At 38.7% G+C, this 17,583-nt stretch overlaps 1 protein-coding gene across 1 annotated transcript in view; it reads left to right on the forward strand.

Moving 5' to 3' along the window:
• The first annotated feature begins 5,428 nt into the window (after positions 1–5,428).
• Positions 5,429–17,583, forward strand: part of EDNRA (endothelin receptor type A) — a 33,407-nt gene continuing 21,252 nt past the window's right edge. Inside the window, exons 1-2 of the mRNA XM_023926292.2 lie at positions 5,429–6,214; positions 9,008–9,509. Of these exons, the coding sequence (XP_023782060.1) occupies positions 9,108–9,509 (402 nt within the window). The 5' untranslated portion in view covers positions 5,429–6,214; positions 9,008–9,107. The remainder of the gene's footprint in view (positions 6,215–9,007; positions 9,510–17,583) is intronic.

A 17,583-nucleotide genomic window follows, 5' to 3' on the forward strand; every position in this document is an offset into this window, starting at 1 on the left:
GTTCTCATTAGACAGAACACAGCAGAAAAGACAAGGCTCTCTATGAAGAAGCTGGGATGCAAGAGGAATGAAGCCATAGTTAATTGCCTCCCAATCCTCTGGCTCCTTTAGACAAAATTCAGATTTCTTGACGATTCTGAAACTTAGTATCACTAAGTTTGCATTAACACCAGCAAGTACCACAGAAACACATCTTACACACACTCGGTAGAAGCCACTGCAGTGGAAATCCAGGGCACAGTAAGGCCATGACAACACGAGACAGCGCACCATACCAATCCTATGGCCAGGAATACAATCATGTCCCAACCCAGCCTTTCTGAACTTGAGATGGAGCCAGCTGCACTGTTAAAACAAACAGACAGAATACTCTCATGCATGAACATAAAAATAGAAGGATCCCTTTTTAAAGGATTGAGAGCCTTTATCACCAGCATCTAAAGAACTGTCAGTTCCTTCTCTCACAAGTATTATATATCTAAATTTTTCTATTCATACTGTCTTAATGCCATGTTAGTTTCCTAAATATGTGCTTTGGTTTCCAATAAACAATATTTTCTAGATAGTAGAAAAGAATGGTGAATCGTTTTCCAGAAACCATGATCATTTATCTCAAAATTGCATTGCAGAGAATTCCTTACATCTATAATAATAGTCAGAAGTTTCTAATTAATCTACCACTGAATAAGTCTGTAAATAGGCCTGCATATATGGCTTACAGTAAGATAATATGTGGAATAGTTTATGCTAGCCATTTAATATTGGATAGTATAAGAATGGGAACTTACTGAATCAAAGTAAATGCTTGTTTGTACAAGCAGCTTATTTCAAGTCAGCTTTAGTTACACTAGCAAAATTTAGATAATGTAGAAACATTAGAAAGAAGTGAGATGAGTCAGGGTTTTCCATGAAAAACAGCTTCACTTCAGAGTAGCCAATAGAAAGAATTTTAACCTTATTTAGATTAAGATTAAATGGCATTCTAATATCTCACTATCTTATCTAGATAATTTTATTAGTGCTTAAAATAATAAAAGATGCATCTGGCAGCGGAACAGCATTCCTCTATCGCAGAATTTGTGTTCTGCACAGGCTCACATCTGCAAATGCAGATTAACACTTTTGTAAATTATGGAAGATTTTCTGATCTAAGACATTCTCTTCCTCTTACTGTTCTTTAAATCATATTTTGATTTATATCAGGCATTCCTTCCTTCTGGTTTCTTTTTCTTTTGTATGCTTATAAACTCATTGCATAATTTCACTTGCATGATTATGTAACAGGCATCTTTGCTATTTTATTCTTCTTCATGTATATATATTTTACTGCATATTGTGGAGTTTATGTAAAAATATTTTTATCTGTCACCATTGAAGTCTGGCCTTTTTGGAGCAGGTTCCTTTGCTCACAGCTAGTTTCAGGATTGCCTGAAACAACAGGGATGAAGATCCCCAAATGCTCCCTACAGTCACTTGTTTTGCTATCTTGGCCTCAAAAGGGAAGAAGAAAATAATTGTTTTATTCTATAGAGCTGATATTAAAAAAGTACACCCTTTTCTAAATATTTCAGTTACCATCACCCATTATCCTTTTGGACAGTATCCAGCTCGCCACAGGACAATAACTTATAAGCATTCTTTTTTTGTTTGTTTGGTTGGTTTGGTTTGGTTTTTTTTGTTTTGTGTGTGTGTGTGTGTTTAGCTCATGCTCAACCCAATACCATGCCAGCTCCCAATACAAACAACATAGCTTGAAGAATTTTGAACGCCATAAATTCCAGAGCTCAAATCAAAATACCCTTGACATAAAGGAGGTCTCACCTGAATCACAGAATCACAGATTTGCAGACTTTTGAGACTGGAAGAGACCCTTAGAAGTCACCTGGCCCATGTCCCTGCTCAGAGCCCTGCTCAGAGCCCAGCCACCTAAAGCAGGTTACTTGGGACTGTGTCCAGTGGGGGTTTGAATATCTTCAAGGATGGAGATTCTCCAGCCTCTCTGGGCACCCTGTGCCACTCTTTGATGAACCTTAGAGTAAAAGTGGTTTTTCCTATATTCAAATTTAATTTATTGTATTTCAAGAACACATTCCTTGTGTCCTTTGCCTCCTCTTCTGTCACTGAGCATCAGGGAGAAGAGTCTGGTTCTCTCTTCTTTACTGCCTCCCACCAAATAGATTGATAAGATCCAGACCTTGAAAATTAGGGCTTCCATCTATGGAAATGGAGACCAGCAGCATTACCTCTTCCAGTAAATCTTTCTGGAATGTTCTTAGTCCATCGTATATAACACAATAGGTAAACCCTCCCCGGGGGAATCTGAAATGCTCAGCAGTTGAAGGGAATTAACAACACATATTATTATTTCTTCAATCTTCACACTAAAGGCCCAGAAAGCTCACTTCTTATTAAAACTTTTCCATCAAGATTCTGCAAAATTTAGACACACCCAATCCACAATTCTTGACTAATATTCCCTTTTGGGGTGCAGTAGCTCCTGCAGTTGTTCCTGTAGTAATTGTTTGGCTCCAAGGTTAGTTGCCCTTTAAACTTCAATCTTTTATCCCTTTTGATTCTATCACAGCTTCAGGTTCCCATAGTCAAAGGGCAGGAATATTTCAGTGGTTCTAACACAAGCACCTTTCCAGTTATAAGAATAAATTAATACAATAGTATTCTCTCTATAATTCTCTTTGAATTATAAATTCCTATTGTAAATTCCCAAGATTTTCTATTTACATGAAGGAAACAGATGAGAGAAACAGAGAAAGGGGAAGATGGAGGGAGGAAAGAAGGAAGGGAAGACGGCAAGAAGGGAGGGAGGAGCAAGACAGCCTTGCCAGAAAAAGGATTTATTTGTGCTAAGCACATAAATAGAGTTATAGATATGGCATTAGTGTAGAGAGAGAGATGGCATTAGTAGAGACACAACTGAAATAAAGCAGCTGCTGGGAGACAGAAATGTTATGAAACAGAAGCAAATAACTGGTTCAGTGATCACTGGAATTAATGAGCCCTGAGTTTCAATGAATTTAAATTTTCTGGATAGTGCCCTTTTAAAATGAATTCTTCTAAAGCAGCTGCATAGGTGCATCTCTTGTCAACGAACAGATAATCTACACAAGATAGAAATATTCCCTATGGTTTCAATGATTCTTCTTTTTTGTTCAGTGAGGTGCAACTTCTGACTCAACGGGGGTACTAAAAGCTGAAAAACCTGCCCAACAAGTGTTGTTCGAAATTAACATGATTCCATGAGAAGTTTTCTGAGTTCTTGTTCACTAGATGAATTCAAAGTGAAACAGCTATCCAGTATTGTTATCAAAGTATTTAGGTGTATTTTTCCACGTTCTCCAAGTGCTTACTATTTTCTATTGTTTGTATTGCTTCTGATAAAAAACTGTATCAGAAATCTAGTGAAAGAATTCAGAATAATTAGATATTGGTAATCTTTGTGATTAATAACTCTCGATTTTCTGAAAATACTACAGATTATAAACGCACCAACTGACTGCTTATGGAAATGCCAATTATAGACAATGCCTGGTTTTAGTTTTGGTTTCTTGAATCTCACCAATTCAATTTAGGACACCTGATGATCATATGTTCCTATTTTGTACTAAATCTGTGAAGGTAAGTGGCTTAACTGGTAATACATTTGCTTAGCACACCTTTCAATCCAATAAAATGAAAGGATTTTTTTCTAATACCTGAAGGCTTCATGGAAATTAATAACATTACAAAGGCTGATATTTGCTGATAGTCTTCTTGACTCCAGCTGAAAATCCAATTGTCTTTTTTAATGAGATTGATACGTTGCCCTTACTCTGAATCTCTGGAGTTACGCAAGAGAAGCTAAGCATTGTTGAAGACACTAAACAGAAGAGGTCAAAGGAAACACTTTCCCTGAGCTGAAACTGGTACAGAGTCCTCAGTCTAGAACTCTTCCCCACACAGGACAGCAGTACTACAATGATGGTGGAAGTGTCTCTAAAAGCTGAAAATGCATTTTATCACTTTTCTCAGTAGCTGAGGTCAGCTGCATTTCCAACTGAAGTTTTTACATAATTCCTATGTGAAAACGTCCTTTTCTATTTTACTTTCCTGAATACTATAAAAGCAGGAACAATTAAATATAGATTTTGAATTTATCTTAGTTTAAGACAAGATATCAACTGAGCTTTATACACCTAGAAGATTAAAGACAAAAACAAAGGTTCACTTAAAAAATCAGCAACAATAAAAATAACAAAGAACATGGATCAGTAATTTCTAATAGCTGATGCTACTTATGTGGGTTGGCAGTAAAAGGAGCACTCATAAAGACTGTCTAGAAATAGATCTTTAACAGCATAGTAAATATGATAATTACATTTATTTAATGTAATAGTAAATATAGTTATGCATGGAATTATGGTATTATGAATTGGAAGAACAAATGTGTGTTTGAATTAGACCAGAAATATACTTTTTGGCTTTGTTTTGTTGTTTTGTTTTTGCTTTGCTTTTTTTTTGTTTTTTTTTTTTTTTTTGGTTACAGCTCTAATTGTTTAGACATAAAGGTCAAATGATACCAGGAAATGAATTGGGTCATAACAATGTTTAGAAAACACACAAGAGATTTAAGGATTGCACTCAATAAAGCAGTCCATAAAGTGCACATGGTCTTTAATAACAGCCTTTCCAGCTCTTCAATGGTTTCTCCAACAAATTACCATGAAGATGATTCTTAACAAAGCAAATCATTAATACGAAGCATCTATGACAAAACTGTAAAGAATTTTTTTTAGTAGTATATGGATAATTTAGTGCCTTTATCAGCATTTATTCAACTTCACAGCAACTTGAGATTTTTAATTAAACTTTCTACCTGATTTGCAAACAGTAGGCTCCTTGTGATTCTCAGCCTGAACTTGTATGTTCCTTCAAAGATTCTGTGCTTTGACATTTCATTTAACTGAATGACTTTCTAGAAGTAATAAAGTACTGCTAATCCAGTTGATCTAGATGCTGGTTTTTCCTGTTCAAGATTTATCAGATTATTTCAAACAGAGAAGCATATTTTAACTATGCAAAACGGAAAAAATTCAAAAAAATTCCCACATGATTTAGTGCCAGATAGTTTAATTCTTCAGACCACTAGCATCACATTTTCTATTGTTCTTTTCAGTCTGCTTTTGTGGTTTTAGGATGACATATTTTTACATCTTATTTAGGAAGGTTGCCTTTTTTATTCAGAAGAAGCCCATATATGTTTATAAAATAATTTTTTGTGATACAAGCAGATGAAAACTTGCCAGGAAATGAGAAACCTGAAATGATTCAACAAAGGACTTAAAATTTCATAAACCTGCTATCATGAAAGAAAGGGTTTTGAAACTCTTTCCTGTACAAGCTGGTCTCTCTGATACAGTGGCATTTTTTTCTCATTGTGGGAAAATATCATTAGGTATAAGTGAAGTTTCCACTTTTTTTGCACAATTTCTTTGCACCTCTGCCTTGACAGAAGAACAGTAATATGAAACATAGGAACGACAGAAAATGCCACAAATGCCACACTCTCATTATCCTTGCAAATGCAACTACAGTGTATTAGCAAGGTGTGTACTGGATGGATCAAAGACATTTTCACTCAGGAGCAGTTTCTGTTTACGGATCCAGCATTTTTGAAACTCTCTCACATAATTTTACTGATTGTCTCAGAGACTGACCCCGGCCAGCCCCGGGGCAAATGCAATGCAAAAGCGGTTTATTTAATCAGATTTCCCCGTTTTGTCCATGGCTTTTCTGCCACGATGGGATCAGGTACAGACCCTTGCTGGGAACCCTGCGTGCCATTAGCGGGCAGCAATGGCAGTGGGTTCCCGGGGCTGTGGTTTAGATGAGTCCGGCAGAGCAGCCGTGCTCAGTTTCAGCGAGGAAAGAGTTAAAGAGCTCCGTGTTCCCCTGTGCCCGGGAGGCAGCCTTTGTGTTTAACATTGGCAGGGGCTCAGCTCGGGCTGGAGGTTTGTTTTAATTGGGGGAGGGGGCAGAGAACAGGGGACGCTCCGACTTCTTCAGTCTGTCTCTTTCGTTCACTCATTTAGCGGAGGTGGAGATTTTCAATTCCGCCCAGTCAGACGCAGGCAGGAGGATCTGGTAAGACTATCCCAGGAAAAGGCACTCAGAAGAAATTCTCCGAGGCGGCGGCGGCGCCAGCAGCCCCAGCATGAGGGTGAGCCGGGCGGGGAGGCGCGGGGGGAAGTGCGCGGGATGCTGCGGGAGCCCCATCCCGAGCCCACGCCGGGAACAGCCCGGCCCCAGCCGCGGGCACCTTCCGCACCGCTGGGATTCGGTGCCGGTGGTGCGCCTCTGTGTGCGGCTGTGAGTGTGTGAGAGAGAGGAAGGGAGAGAGAACGAGAGACGGGCACAAGGCAGCTTGGGGGGACTGCTATTCCGTAAAGTTAACAATGCATGGATCTTGCCAGAGGCTCTCTATATAGGCTGCAGGGCAGGCAGCACTGGTTTGCCAATTGATGTTGGAATTGATCCTTCCCTGGCGGTGCAAGGAGTGTGTTACTTCTCTTGGAGAAGGAGCAGCGGGCTGCTCTCGCTGGGAGCAGCCCAGAGGATCCCCCTTGCCGGCGTTGTTCCCCTCCGTGCCCTCCTGCCCTGCTCCGCTTCATTTGCTCCTGCTCGCATCTCAGCTGCCTTACACTCACCGGGCACTGTGAACGTTCTAGCTGGTCTTTAATACTTGGAACAATTTCATTTCCACTAGTACCGTCTCCTCGCGAATCTCGGCATGGGAATTTTCCCGGCTTGATACTCAGGCAAGTCAGGAATTTAGTTCCCTGCATCCGCGGCTGCTCCTGCAGCACTGCAGGAGCACAGGCACAACACAGGCGGGTGGCTCCCACATCAACAGAGCGCCCTTACACCCTCCAGGTACCCAGGCTTCGTGTGAAGAAGGACAATCCTAGATTACCTTATCACAGAAAGTTATCAGGGATGCCAGTGTGTTATTCATACCAGGTAAGCTGCATGTTATATTCTGCAGCAAGATAAATACTTTTAAAATACGCACAGAGGAATGAAGGGATGTCAGTAATCTATAAAAAAAGTACCCTTAAGTAGTTAGCCTATTAAAAAGCTTTCTAGTTTTGCTTCTTAGGGAAAAGTTTCTTCTGGGAGAGGAAGAGATGGAAAATGACGATTTTGTTCCCAGCTTTGTATGCTGGCGGCACGACTGCCATGCTGCCACCATGTTCATATGATACATATATCAAATTTTCACAAAAAGGGTCACAAAGTAAGGAGGAAACTGATATAACTACTAAAGCATAGGGCTGTGGGTTCTGTTCATAGCTTTATCACATTTACTTGGGAAAGCCATTTAATAGTGATACTTGTTTCCCATTTGTAAATTGAGGAACTGTAGTCATAGGAAATAATACAAGTATTAATCCTTGCCTGAAAAGAATTAAAGTCTAACATCTCTGTTGTTTCTGGTAAGATTTAGAAACCTAAAGTGAACACACTTGCACTACACTACTGCTAAGTGCCCTGAGATACCACCATAACCAACATTTAATTTAATTAAATAAAGAAGGATTTACTATGTGCTATGCTAAACTTTGAAATCAAGTCCATGGGAACTCACAGTTGGCCAGTTCCTGATCTCAAATCCAGTTGTATAATGATTGAAAGGTGGATCTGTGAGGGACAGCACTCTGCATGCCAGACTGAAATACTCAGGTTAGCATCGCATCTGCTGCTCTACAGACGTACACACACACTTCCACAGACCACATACAACAGCAGCTTGCAATACTAGTAAATATTTATACTCTGCCTGCTCCAGAAGTACTCTCAGTAAATTTTCTCCCTCCTCCTCTGGTAAATGTCATGCTATAAACTCTAACAGCCCCACAAGGAATGAAATTAGGATTCATTTATTTAAAAGGATCCTCCCAAATACTTCAGGCAAGTCCCTTGAAATCGGAAAGTTATAAATACTTTATTGTCTATTTTTCTTTTGTCAACACTGCAGCAATTCATCTTGTTTTCCAGATATATGGCATGTAAAAAAAAAAAAAATCTTAAATTAAATCAAGGCTTCAGGAAAATGGACGTAAGTGGCATCCCTGGTTTCAGAAGAGGTTTGGTATCTACAGTGCCTGTGGCAGCAGTTACACACACTTACTAGAGCAGGCTTCTATGATGCTTTCTTCCCTACCTGGAAATGTCATGAATCGTTGCTTAGAGTAATAAACCAAGTATTTTTATCCTTAAAGAGCTTAATTTTTTATTATTAACTTCACTGTGGCTAAGTATTGAGCATGAGTTGCAATTAAATTCAGGATCAAATGACAAAGTTTGAAGGTATTTTCCTGACCAGAGGTCTATCTGGCCAGAGGTCTATAAAATTTTCCTCCTAATATTTAGGGATTTTGGATCTGGTCCAGATTTTGATTTGAAATACATGTCTTTTCATTTTTCATTTGAAATCCAGGTGCTAAGTCAGACAAAAATAATATAAAGACTAATTATTGCAGTGTATCAAAAATACTCAGAAAATTGATGAATTTACTACCTTTAATTTTTTATGTAGTGCTTTTGCCCTTCTTTTTCAAAGAAAAAAGAATAAGTTCTTATTTTAGCTAAAATACCATTCAGCAGCCTCTAACACAGGTCGACTTTTCCTGCAAGACTATATTTTAAAACAGAATTTCATCTACCTTATATTTTCCATCCCTATACAAATTCTATCTCAAGTTAACAGGGTTTTATGGGAGCTTATTTGCATAAGCTATCACTTCAGGAATTTTTTGCATTTGCATTTGTCAGACAGGTAATGGGGGTAATCTAGATTTCAGAGCAGCCCAGTGAGTATAAACAGGTGTTTATACATATGTGCTGCAGAGGCTGAACATTCAGATACCCTCCCTAAGGGAGAAACAGGATGTGTAAGACTACCTGTTGTACTGATTATGTGCTCTTTTTTTTTTTTTCCTTTTGCTTACAGTTTCTCTCTGCAGGTGAAAAAGTGAGAAGTATCTCACTGAAATACTGAAGAAAAAAGCGAAACCCTTGTCTCATTGAATTTGCTCACTGGGGACTCCAGGATGGAAGCCTTGTGTTTAAGAGTTTCCTTCCTGCTGCTGGTCCCGGGATTTGTACTCAGTGACAGCTCTGACAGAGATGTTTCCAACAGGAGCGACTCAGGAAACCCCCTTTCCACCTTCTCAGGGATGGAATCCAGCATTCTCCTCACCACCATACAGCCCCCGGTGTCCAACCAAACTGTCAAATGCTCCCAGCAGACTAAGATTGCTGAAACTTTCAAATACATTAACACCGTGGTGTCCTGCGCTATTTTCATCATTGGGATGGTTGGGAATGCAACTCTGCTGAGGATCATTTACCAGAACAAGTGTATGAGGAACGGCCCCAACGCACTGATAGCCAGCCTGGCACTGGGAGACCTTATCTACATTGTCATTGATATCCCCATCATCGTGTACAAGGTAGGACACCATGACCCCTTCCACCTGCAGTTCCCTAAGAGTTCCCCGGCTGTTCCCTGTGCTTCCTCCTCTATTTAGTGCTCTTTTGTCAATGAATAGTGCACTTAAGGAAATAAAACTCCTTTTTGTTCTGCAACAAACTCCTTGCTCTCAGGTCCCACCTCCAACAAGAAAAAGTGCATTTCCCACTAAAGATTATGTAGCTCTTAGCTCTTAACCAGAGTGTGGCCTTGGGCATTTCACAGGAGCTCTTCATTTCTCATAGCTGTTACAGCTAGCAAAAGAATTTATGAGGGAAGACTTTTTATAAACTACTCTCCTCCTTGATAGACTAGTTGCTATTTTTATATTATCCAGTCCTTACTTTATATTTTTACAGAAAATACTCCGTGATATGCAGGTCTCATATTATGATTTTGCAGGGAGAGATTATGTCAGTTAAGCCTAAGTTGAGCCTTAAGGTTTTCATTTAATATTCATTAATAGCAGAGTCTCAAAATTAATCCAATTATATCACAGACCATTTCTGAAATATTAAATTTCATCTGGATTTGTCAAAGTGTAAAAAGGCTCCTCAGCAGTTCTTTTATCTGGTATAAAGTTATCTTGTCCCAGTGTTTTGATTTTCCATTTTAATTAAACAAAGCCACAAAACAGTGCTTTTTCTGATGCAATTTATATTTACCAATATAACTCAAGCCAGAACATGCTTGAATAAACAGAACTGAGCCCTTTTTAAATATATTTCATTGATACTAACTTCTCTTAGAAAATCATCAAAGAATTTTGTAAGCTTGTGTCTCTCTCTTTGTGGACCATGCATAGGTACATAGCTGACAGGATATTGGACTTTTTCTTCCTTTTTTCAGCAGAAACATGAAGTGTTTCTGTTTGTAAATAAAACTCTAAGTTATATAATATATATAATTATTCTATAATTAAGAAAAAGTATTCTTCACAATTTCAGCCCTTAAAGATTCTAATTACTTTTATTTACATGTGTTTTAAATGAAACATTTTAATGCATGGTTTTATAATAATTGGTGGCCTGTGGTTTTGAACTGGATTTTAAAATTAAAGAAACAATTATTTTAAGTCATGCATTTTGCATTTTTATAACATGGACATCATAACTGTGTTATAACACAGGTATTCATATCACAAAATGATAAAATTTGAATTAATTAATGGAAAAAAAAAATTCACTCTGTGCATATATTACATTTGTACAGAGGCACTGGGAGTCTGTTAACATTCACCAACCAGGAAGAGGAGGTGGAAAACTTAATTCTATAAACAGTTGGAGAATGTTTCAGGATCACCAGCCCTTGTTCTTGTAGATGACTTTAACCTTCCGGACATCTGCTGGGAACTTAATACAGCAGAAAAGAGGCAGTCTAGGAAGTTTTTAGAATGTGTGGAGGACAGCTTTTTGTTGCAGCTGGTGAGTGAGCCCACCAGGGGAGGGACTATGTAAGACCTATTGTTTGCCAATAGAGAAGGGCTGGTGGGAGATGTGGTGGCTGAAGGCCACTTGTGGCACAGTGATCATGGAATTCTAGAGTTCTCGATATTCGGTGAAAGCAGGAAGAACATCAATAAGATTTTTACATTGGACTTCCGGAGGGCAAACTTTGGCCTGTTTAGGAGACTTATACAGAGAGTTCCTTGGGAAGCAGCCTTTAAAAACAAAGAATTCAGAAAAGATGGGAGTGCTTCAAAACAGAGATCTTGAGGGCACAGGAACAGACTGTCCCTGTGTGCCGAAAGATGAGTCGATGAGGCAAACGTGCAGTCTGGATGGGCAATGAGGTTTGAAAGGAACTTGGGAATAAAAAGAGAATGTATCATCTTTGGAAGGAGGGTCAGGAAGCATTTGGAAGCTTCTCAGGAAGCATTTAAGGGGGCTGCTAGGACATGTAGGAAAAAAATAAGGGAGGCTAAACTCAGTTTGAACTTAATTTGGCAACTTTTGTAAAGGGTAATAAAAAATAATTTTACAATTTTATTGATGGCAAAAGGAAGGATAAACCAACCTTTGTTCTCTACTGGATGAGGGAGGGAACATAGTAACTACAGATGAGAAGGTGGAAGTGCTTAAAGCCTTCTTTTCTTCTTCAGTGGGAAGATGGCTTGTCCTCAGGACAACTGTTCTCCTGGGTTGGTAGATGGTGTCAGGGAGCAGAATGGCCCCCGTTATCCAGGAGGAGGCAGCCAGAGAGCCACTGCTGAGCAGCTTGAATGTTTATAAATCTATGGGAGCAGATGGGATCTATCCCAGGGTGATGAGGGAGATGGCAGATGAGCTTGTGAAGCCACTCTCCATCATTTACCAGCAGTCCTGGCTCACTGGTGAGGTTCCAGATGACTGGAAGCTGGCCAATGTGATGCTCATTCACAGAAAGGGCAGGAAGGAGGACCCTGGTAATTATAGGCCTGTTAGTCTGACCTCAGTGCCCAGCAAGGTAATGGAGCAGTTTATACTGAGTGTCATCACTCACAGGATGACCAGGGCATCAGATCCAGCCAGCATGGGTTTAGGAGGGGTAGGTCATGTTTGGCCAACCTGGACTCCTTTTATGACCAGGTGACCCACCTGGTGGGTGCAGGAAAGGCTGTGGATGTGTCTATTTGGACTTCAGCAAGGCCTCTGACTCTGTCTCCCACAGCACACTCCTGGAGAAGCTCTGGCAGCCCATGGCTTGGACAGGAGCATTCTTTGCTGGGTTAGGAACTGGCTGGATGGCCAAGCCCAGAGAGTGGTGGTGAATGGTGCTGCATCCAGCTGGGGGCCAGTCACCAGTGGTGTCCCTCAGGGGTCTGTTTTTTTGTTTAAAAAAGACTGGATGTGGTACTTGGTGCCATGGTTTAGTTGAGGTGTTAGGGCTGAGTTGGACTCACTGATCTTGGAGGTCTTTTCTAGCCTAGTGATTCTGTGGTATTATCTATGGTGAAATGTAGCACCTGGTTCTGATCTTCCAGTTGTATAAATTACAGATAAGTCTTTTAACTTTAACTGGGTTTAATATAACATGAATTTGAAACTAGGATGACAGTAAATAATTATGGATGTGTTTTAATGGCAATTCTTTCAATAATTTCACTTTTCAATACTCCACCTGGAAATTTAAATTCGTTGATTTTACCAATTTGCTGATAAGATATCTGTAGAGTATTTTGGATTAACAAGTTGACGAGAAAGATTGAAAGATTAGCTTCTGCATGACTTGAGATCCATCCGTCTTCCACAGATGGGTGAATGTCTAATGGGGCATCAGACTGGGGTTCTTAGCTGGACTCAGAGTCTACAGAAGGCCAGGCTGGATGGGACTCTGAGCAACCTGGGCTAATGGCAGGTGTCCCTGTCCATGGCTGGGGGGTTGGAACTGGATGATCTGTAAGGTCCCTTCTAACCCAAAGCATTCAGTGATTCTATAAATGCACCTCCCAGGATGTATTACAGTTTCCTCCCTGGTAAATTGCCCTTATGTCTTTATGGATAATTGCTAAGGCAGCATTCTCAATTCTCATGGTATATGTGATAGTACATTTTAAGGAAAAATGGCATGAGTTCTTTTCAGAGCCAAGTTTGAGAAAGAACAAGCAGTTTTATTACACAATTTTTTCTAACCTTTAAAGTGCTCTGCTTCTTTTTGCAAAGAGGAATGGAAATCTGGAATTAATTTTGCCTTTCAGAGTTGCCTTTTGATGGTCCTCTGAAAGTTCTTTAGAAGTCCAGTTGAAAGTAAAAAACAATTTTTTTATATTATCTTTATTATTTTGCAATAATTTTTTTTCCTATTAATTTTCTATCGCTTCTCTGGAATTCCATAGGTGCATTTTCCTTGCTCTGTCTTATATCATGATCTGATCTATGGTTCTGATTTGATGAATGAAATTTCTTTAGCCTACATGAGAAACTATTTTTGTGCTGCAGAGAAGTATTGGATAAATAAAGGCTATGAACAAAACTGCAGCCCCTTGACACCAATTTCCACATGTAAGGAGGCAGAATTCAAGTAACCTTTAAAGCTTAATTCTAGCTTTTAGTTATTTTTTCAGTTACTTAACTTTCAGAATAAATTATTTATAAATTACCATATGTAACCACCTTGTTGTCTGAGGTTATCTGCATTTACGAGAAGCATTTATGGCTTTATAAGGGAGCTCTGGCACACCCGATAAGAAATGCAATTATTATTATTATAGTCCATTTTTCATATGAACCAGCAAAGATTCTTACATTAGAAATTGGGATTAAAATCTGTTAAATGCCATTCCTGTTTGTACCACTAGGGATCCTAAAATCTGTGTCACATTTCAGCTCCTCTTGTTGAGTGACAGTGTGAAGGGTGGCCACTGGAAATATCATGATTGGATAATTGAAGTGATAGGCTTTTAAGGAAAAAAAATTCAAGTGTTTTTATTTTTGTTTTAAAGTAATTCATACCCTTCTGAACTTAATTTTAAAAGATTCTTTTAGTTTCAGAGTCAGCCTCATGTTGAAGCATATATCAGTATCCTATATGTAGTGTCAAACACTTCATACCTTTTAGGCCAGATCTTTATTTTTAGGACAAAACAGGTCTGAAATCAGAGTAAAAAAGCCTATTAAAATAACAAATAATACAGTGTTAAGATGGCCACATTGTATAGAACAAAATGTATAATACCTGTAATTATAATTGAAATAGTTATAATCACTTTCCTGAAACATAATGTAGTCTTAACTATTCTGAACTATTTTTGGACTATTTTGAAATGACTTTCAAAAGAGAAGTAGATAATGCTGCTGGTACGCAAATCATTTTACAAGCCCTTAGAAAGAAGCAGCTATAAAACTGTAATAACTGGCAATGTAAGATCCCAGGAGAATTGAGTCCTTCATTCTGTTATGCATTTACACAATTAACAAAGGTACAGTGTTGGGAAAAAAGTAATTATATAATTTATGTCAACTAAAGATGTGGTCACAGGTGTTTGACATTTTTAACCTTTCTTTTTGGTACGGTAGACTCAAAAACTCACTTTTTACTTTCTCCAATTACTGTAATTATATAGTGGATTCCCCTAGTTGTTAAGTGGATTGCAATGTGAGTAATATTCACTGTCCTTTGAAGATATTTTGGATGTATTAAAGCCTCATTATACTTAATTACCACAATATATCCACTTGCAGTATCAAATCAGTACTAAAAATCTAAATAAATTGAGTTTCACAGGAAGGGTGACTGTTATAAATCTAACCTTAATTGACCAAACTAAGAGAATTTAATTTTCAGTCACATTTTTATACCACCAGGACCCAAATAGTCTCATTTACCCAAAACATACCCATTTCAGACATTCAAGATGTCCAAGCCTGAAGCCCCGTATCAGTAAGAATTACTTCTCTTCAGGGAAAAGAAAAGCAGAAAATAAAAGTTTTTTACACTGCTCTAGAGGTAGGGTTAAGGCATTGAAGAAGAGACAAGTTTCTTTTCTTGTTTCAGGTGGCATTAGCACATAACTGAAAACTGCTGATCACCTGCATTACCCATCACTGCCATGTGCATTTTTTATCAAATATATTCAGATGCAATGCAAGAAAATTTCTTTAGAGGGCTGCTTTCCATGAAGGCTTTACATTGTTTCCTAAGGCTGTACAAAGGCAGCAGCAGAATATTCACAGCACCACTGTTGCCTTGGCTGTTCTGAGCTCTGGCAAATCCTTATGGCTGTTCCTGCTGCTGCTCTCATAGCTGAAGTTCAGCAGAGCAACAGGAACAACCACAGGCACTCACCACAGACATTGCTGTCTGCTGTTCTTTCCTGAGATCATTTAGCTTAAAACACTCTAGACCAAGGCTCTCACCTTGGCAAATGGAATGGCAAAATTCTAACTCTTATTGGGAAGTCCTGAGTTGTCTCTGCTTCCAGTTTTATGCACTTTAGAGAAAAAACATAAAAATGAGCTCTATTTCCTGGAAACAGGCTGGAAAAAATAGGACTGACATAAACTGTATTGCCTCAGATCAGAATATGCTTAACTCCTTAAACCATTACTTTATAAAGCAGATGAAGCTTTCATTAGGCATCTTTTTACCTGTTTCTTTAATAACATTTTCCTAATAATTTCATTGGTATAAAGGGGAAGACATCTACCCAGGAAAAAAGCAAGTGTTCACTCAGACAGATCAAGAAGATATTTTCTTGAATAAAACAGGGATTTTTGATTAGTTAACTGGTATTCTTACTTGCTTGAGTTGCAACATTATCTAAATCTGAGTCTCCCACATAGAACATTAAAAATCTATGTCTAGAAGGTAGCTGACAGCAAGCAAACACATTCATCTATTTTGTCTTCAGTGAAGGCTCAGTTAAGACATTTCTAGTCATGGACATTTTTTAACATCAGAGCATGTGCATAAGTGTCAGAGCAAACCCTTCTGAATCAAAAAGTATTTGGCATATCTGAATACCTTCACCAACAGAATTAGTAATTATACATACAAGGGGATGATAATTAACCATATTGGCACTGATCTTGTAGCTGACAGAAAAAGTGGTATCTTTTGTGCCAAAGGAGTATAAAGCCAAGCCAACAGCACACAAAATGTTAAGGGCACTTAGAAAAGAAACCCTTTAAAGGCAGAATTTTTCATATGTATAGTGTGTATTTCTCAATGAAGTACCAACACAAGTAGGAAATTCTGAGACTTCAACTTAACAACTACATTCTGGCTCTCAATAAATTCTTATCAGGGATTCCAAGAAGCAATCCCAGTGTGATGCAGAAATCCATAGAACCTGCTCCAAGCAGGACTTGTTATTTGGGTATATGTCTCCATATAGTGACCAAACACAGCAGAAACCCAGAGGTAGCACAGGATTGATCACTGAGTCCTGAAGGCAGAAATTTCCCAAAATGGAGCAGGGAATGGAAACCCATCAGGAATCTGTTCTATTTACAAACTGCAGCTTCCCAGCAGAGTGTGTTTAATGTGCATACCAGGGTAGCAGTTAAGGAAGAGATTTTATATTCTAGGTCTTAGTTCAAGATCCACTCTGCCTTTAACTCATAGTTCTTTAGGACTATGCAGGACATATGTTCCTATCAATGCACAGCTCCTCTCTCATCTTCAGTTCCTCATCTCATGCCTGCCCTGCTGCTCTGTGGATTTGAAATAGTGTACAGTACTTAGAGACTCTAGGTTTAAGAGAATATTTTAGTGTGTTTTCTTCTTTATTTCTCAACCAGCTGAACTCTACAGATAACAAGGAATTGTTTTGATTGCGCATATCCAGGGCTTACCAGTTCTGCAGTAACTTCTAAGAAATCCTGTCACTCTTTTTAGCAACACACAAAAGAAAACACAGCTGGAAGAATAACAAAAGAAATTTTATGCCCAGGGATTGAAATAATTCCTTTCAACAAATCACCATGCACATAAGCACACCTTGCAGCTCCTTTCCCTGAAGAAGAGCAGCCCAGCTTGAGAAACAGTTTACCTAATGAACGGGAAGATAGCCAAAACCATGGAAAGTAATCCTGCTTTGTAAACAGCAAAAATACCACAGGTGAGATGCCTAGAGTTTTTAGGAATGCTTTACTGCTAAGTAGATTTTTGTAATAAATATAAGCATTTTAATAAGAGCCTAAAACTTAGGATTTCTTTTTTTCCAATCAGTTGAGACAGAATGTTCTGCTGCAAAACCAGAGATTTTTTTTCCTTACTTTTCAGGATCTCTTGAAGTATAATCTATTTTCCCTTGTGTAAAAACTATACATTCCCTTCAACAGCTGCCTAAGCAGGAGAAACTGTAGGCATTCAGTGAATGGCATGAGACCATTTGCTACCTTCACCTTTACTCAGCTGGGCTAAAATAAACAAAATAGCAGAAAAAACTCTGGCAGGGCAATTCAGAGTAAAAAATGCCTTTGATGGTTCTCATGCATCCCCACATAACCTTTCTTCCTTCCAGGAAGAAAACCAGTCAGTCTTTTATCCACCCAAAGTGGAAAAAAAGACAGTTCTTGGTTGTAGCAAAATCAGGAATGTATTTCCTGCAAAGAAGAGTTGAAGAGATACAG

The sequence above is a fragment of the Cyanistes caeruleus genome, chromosome 5 (assembly GCF_971803275.1).
Source record: "Cyanistes caeruleus chromosome 5, bCyaCae1.hap1.1, whole genome shotgun sequence".
NCBI lineage: Eukaryota > Metazoa > Chordata > Aves > Passeriformes > Paridae > Cyanistes > Cyanistes caeruleus.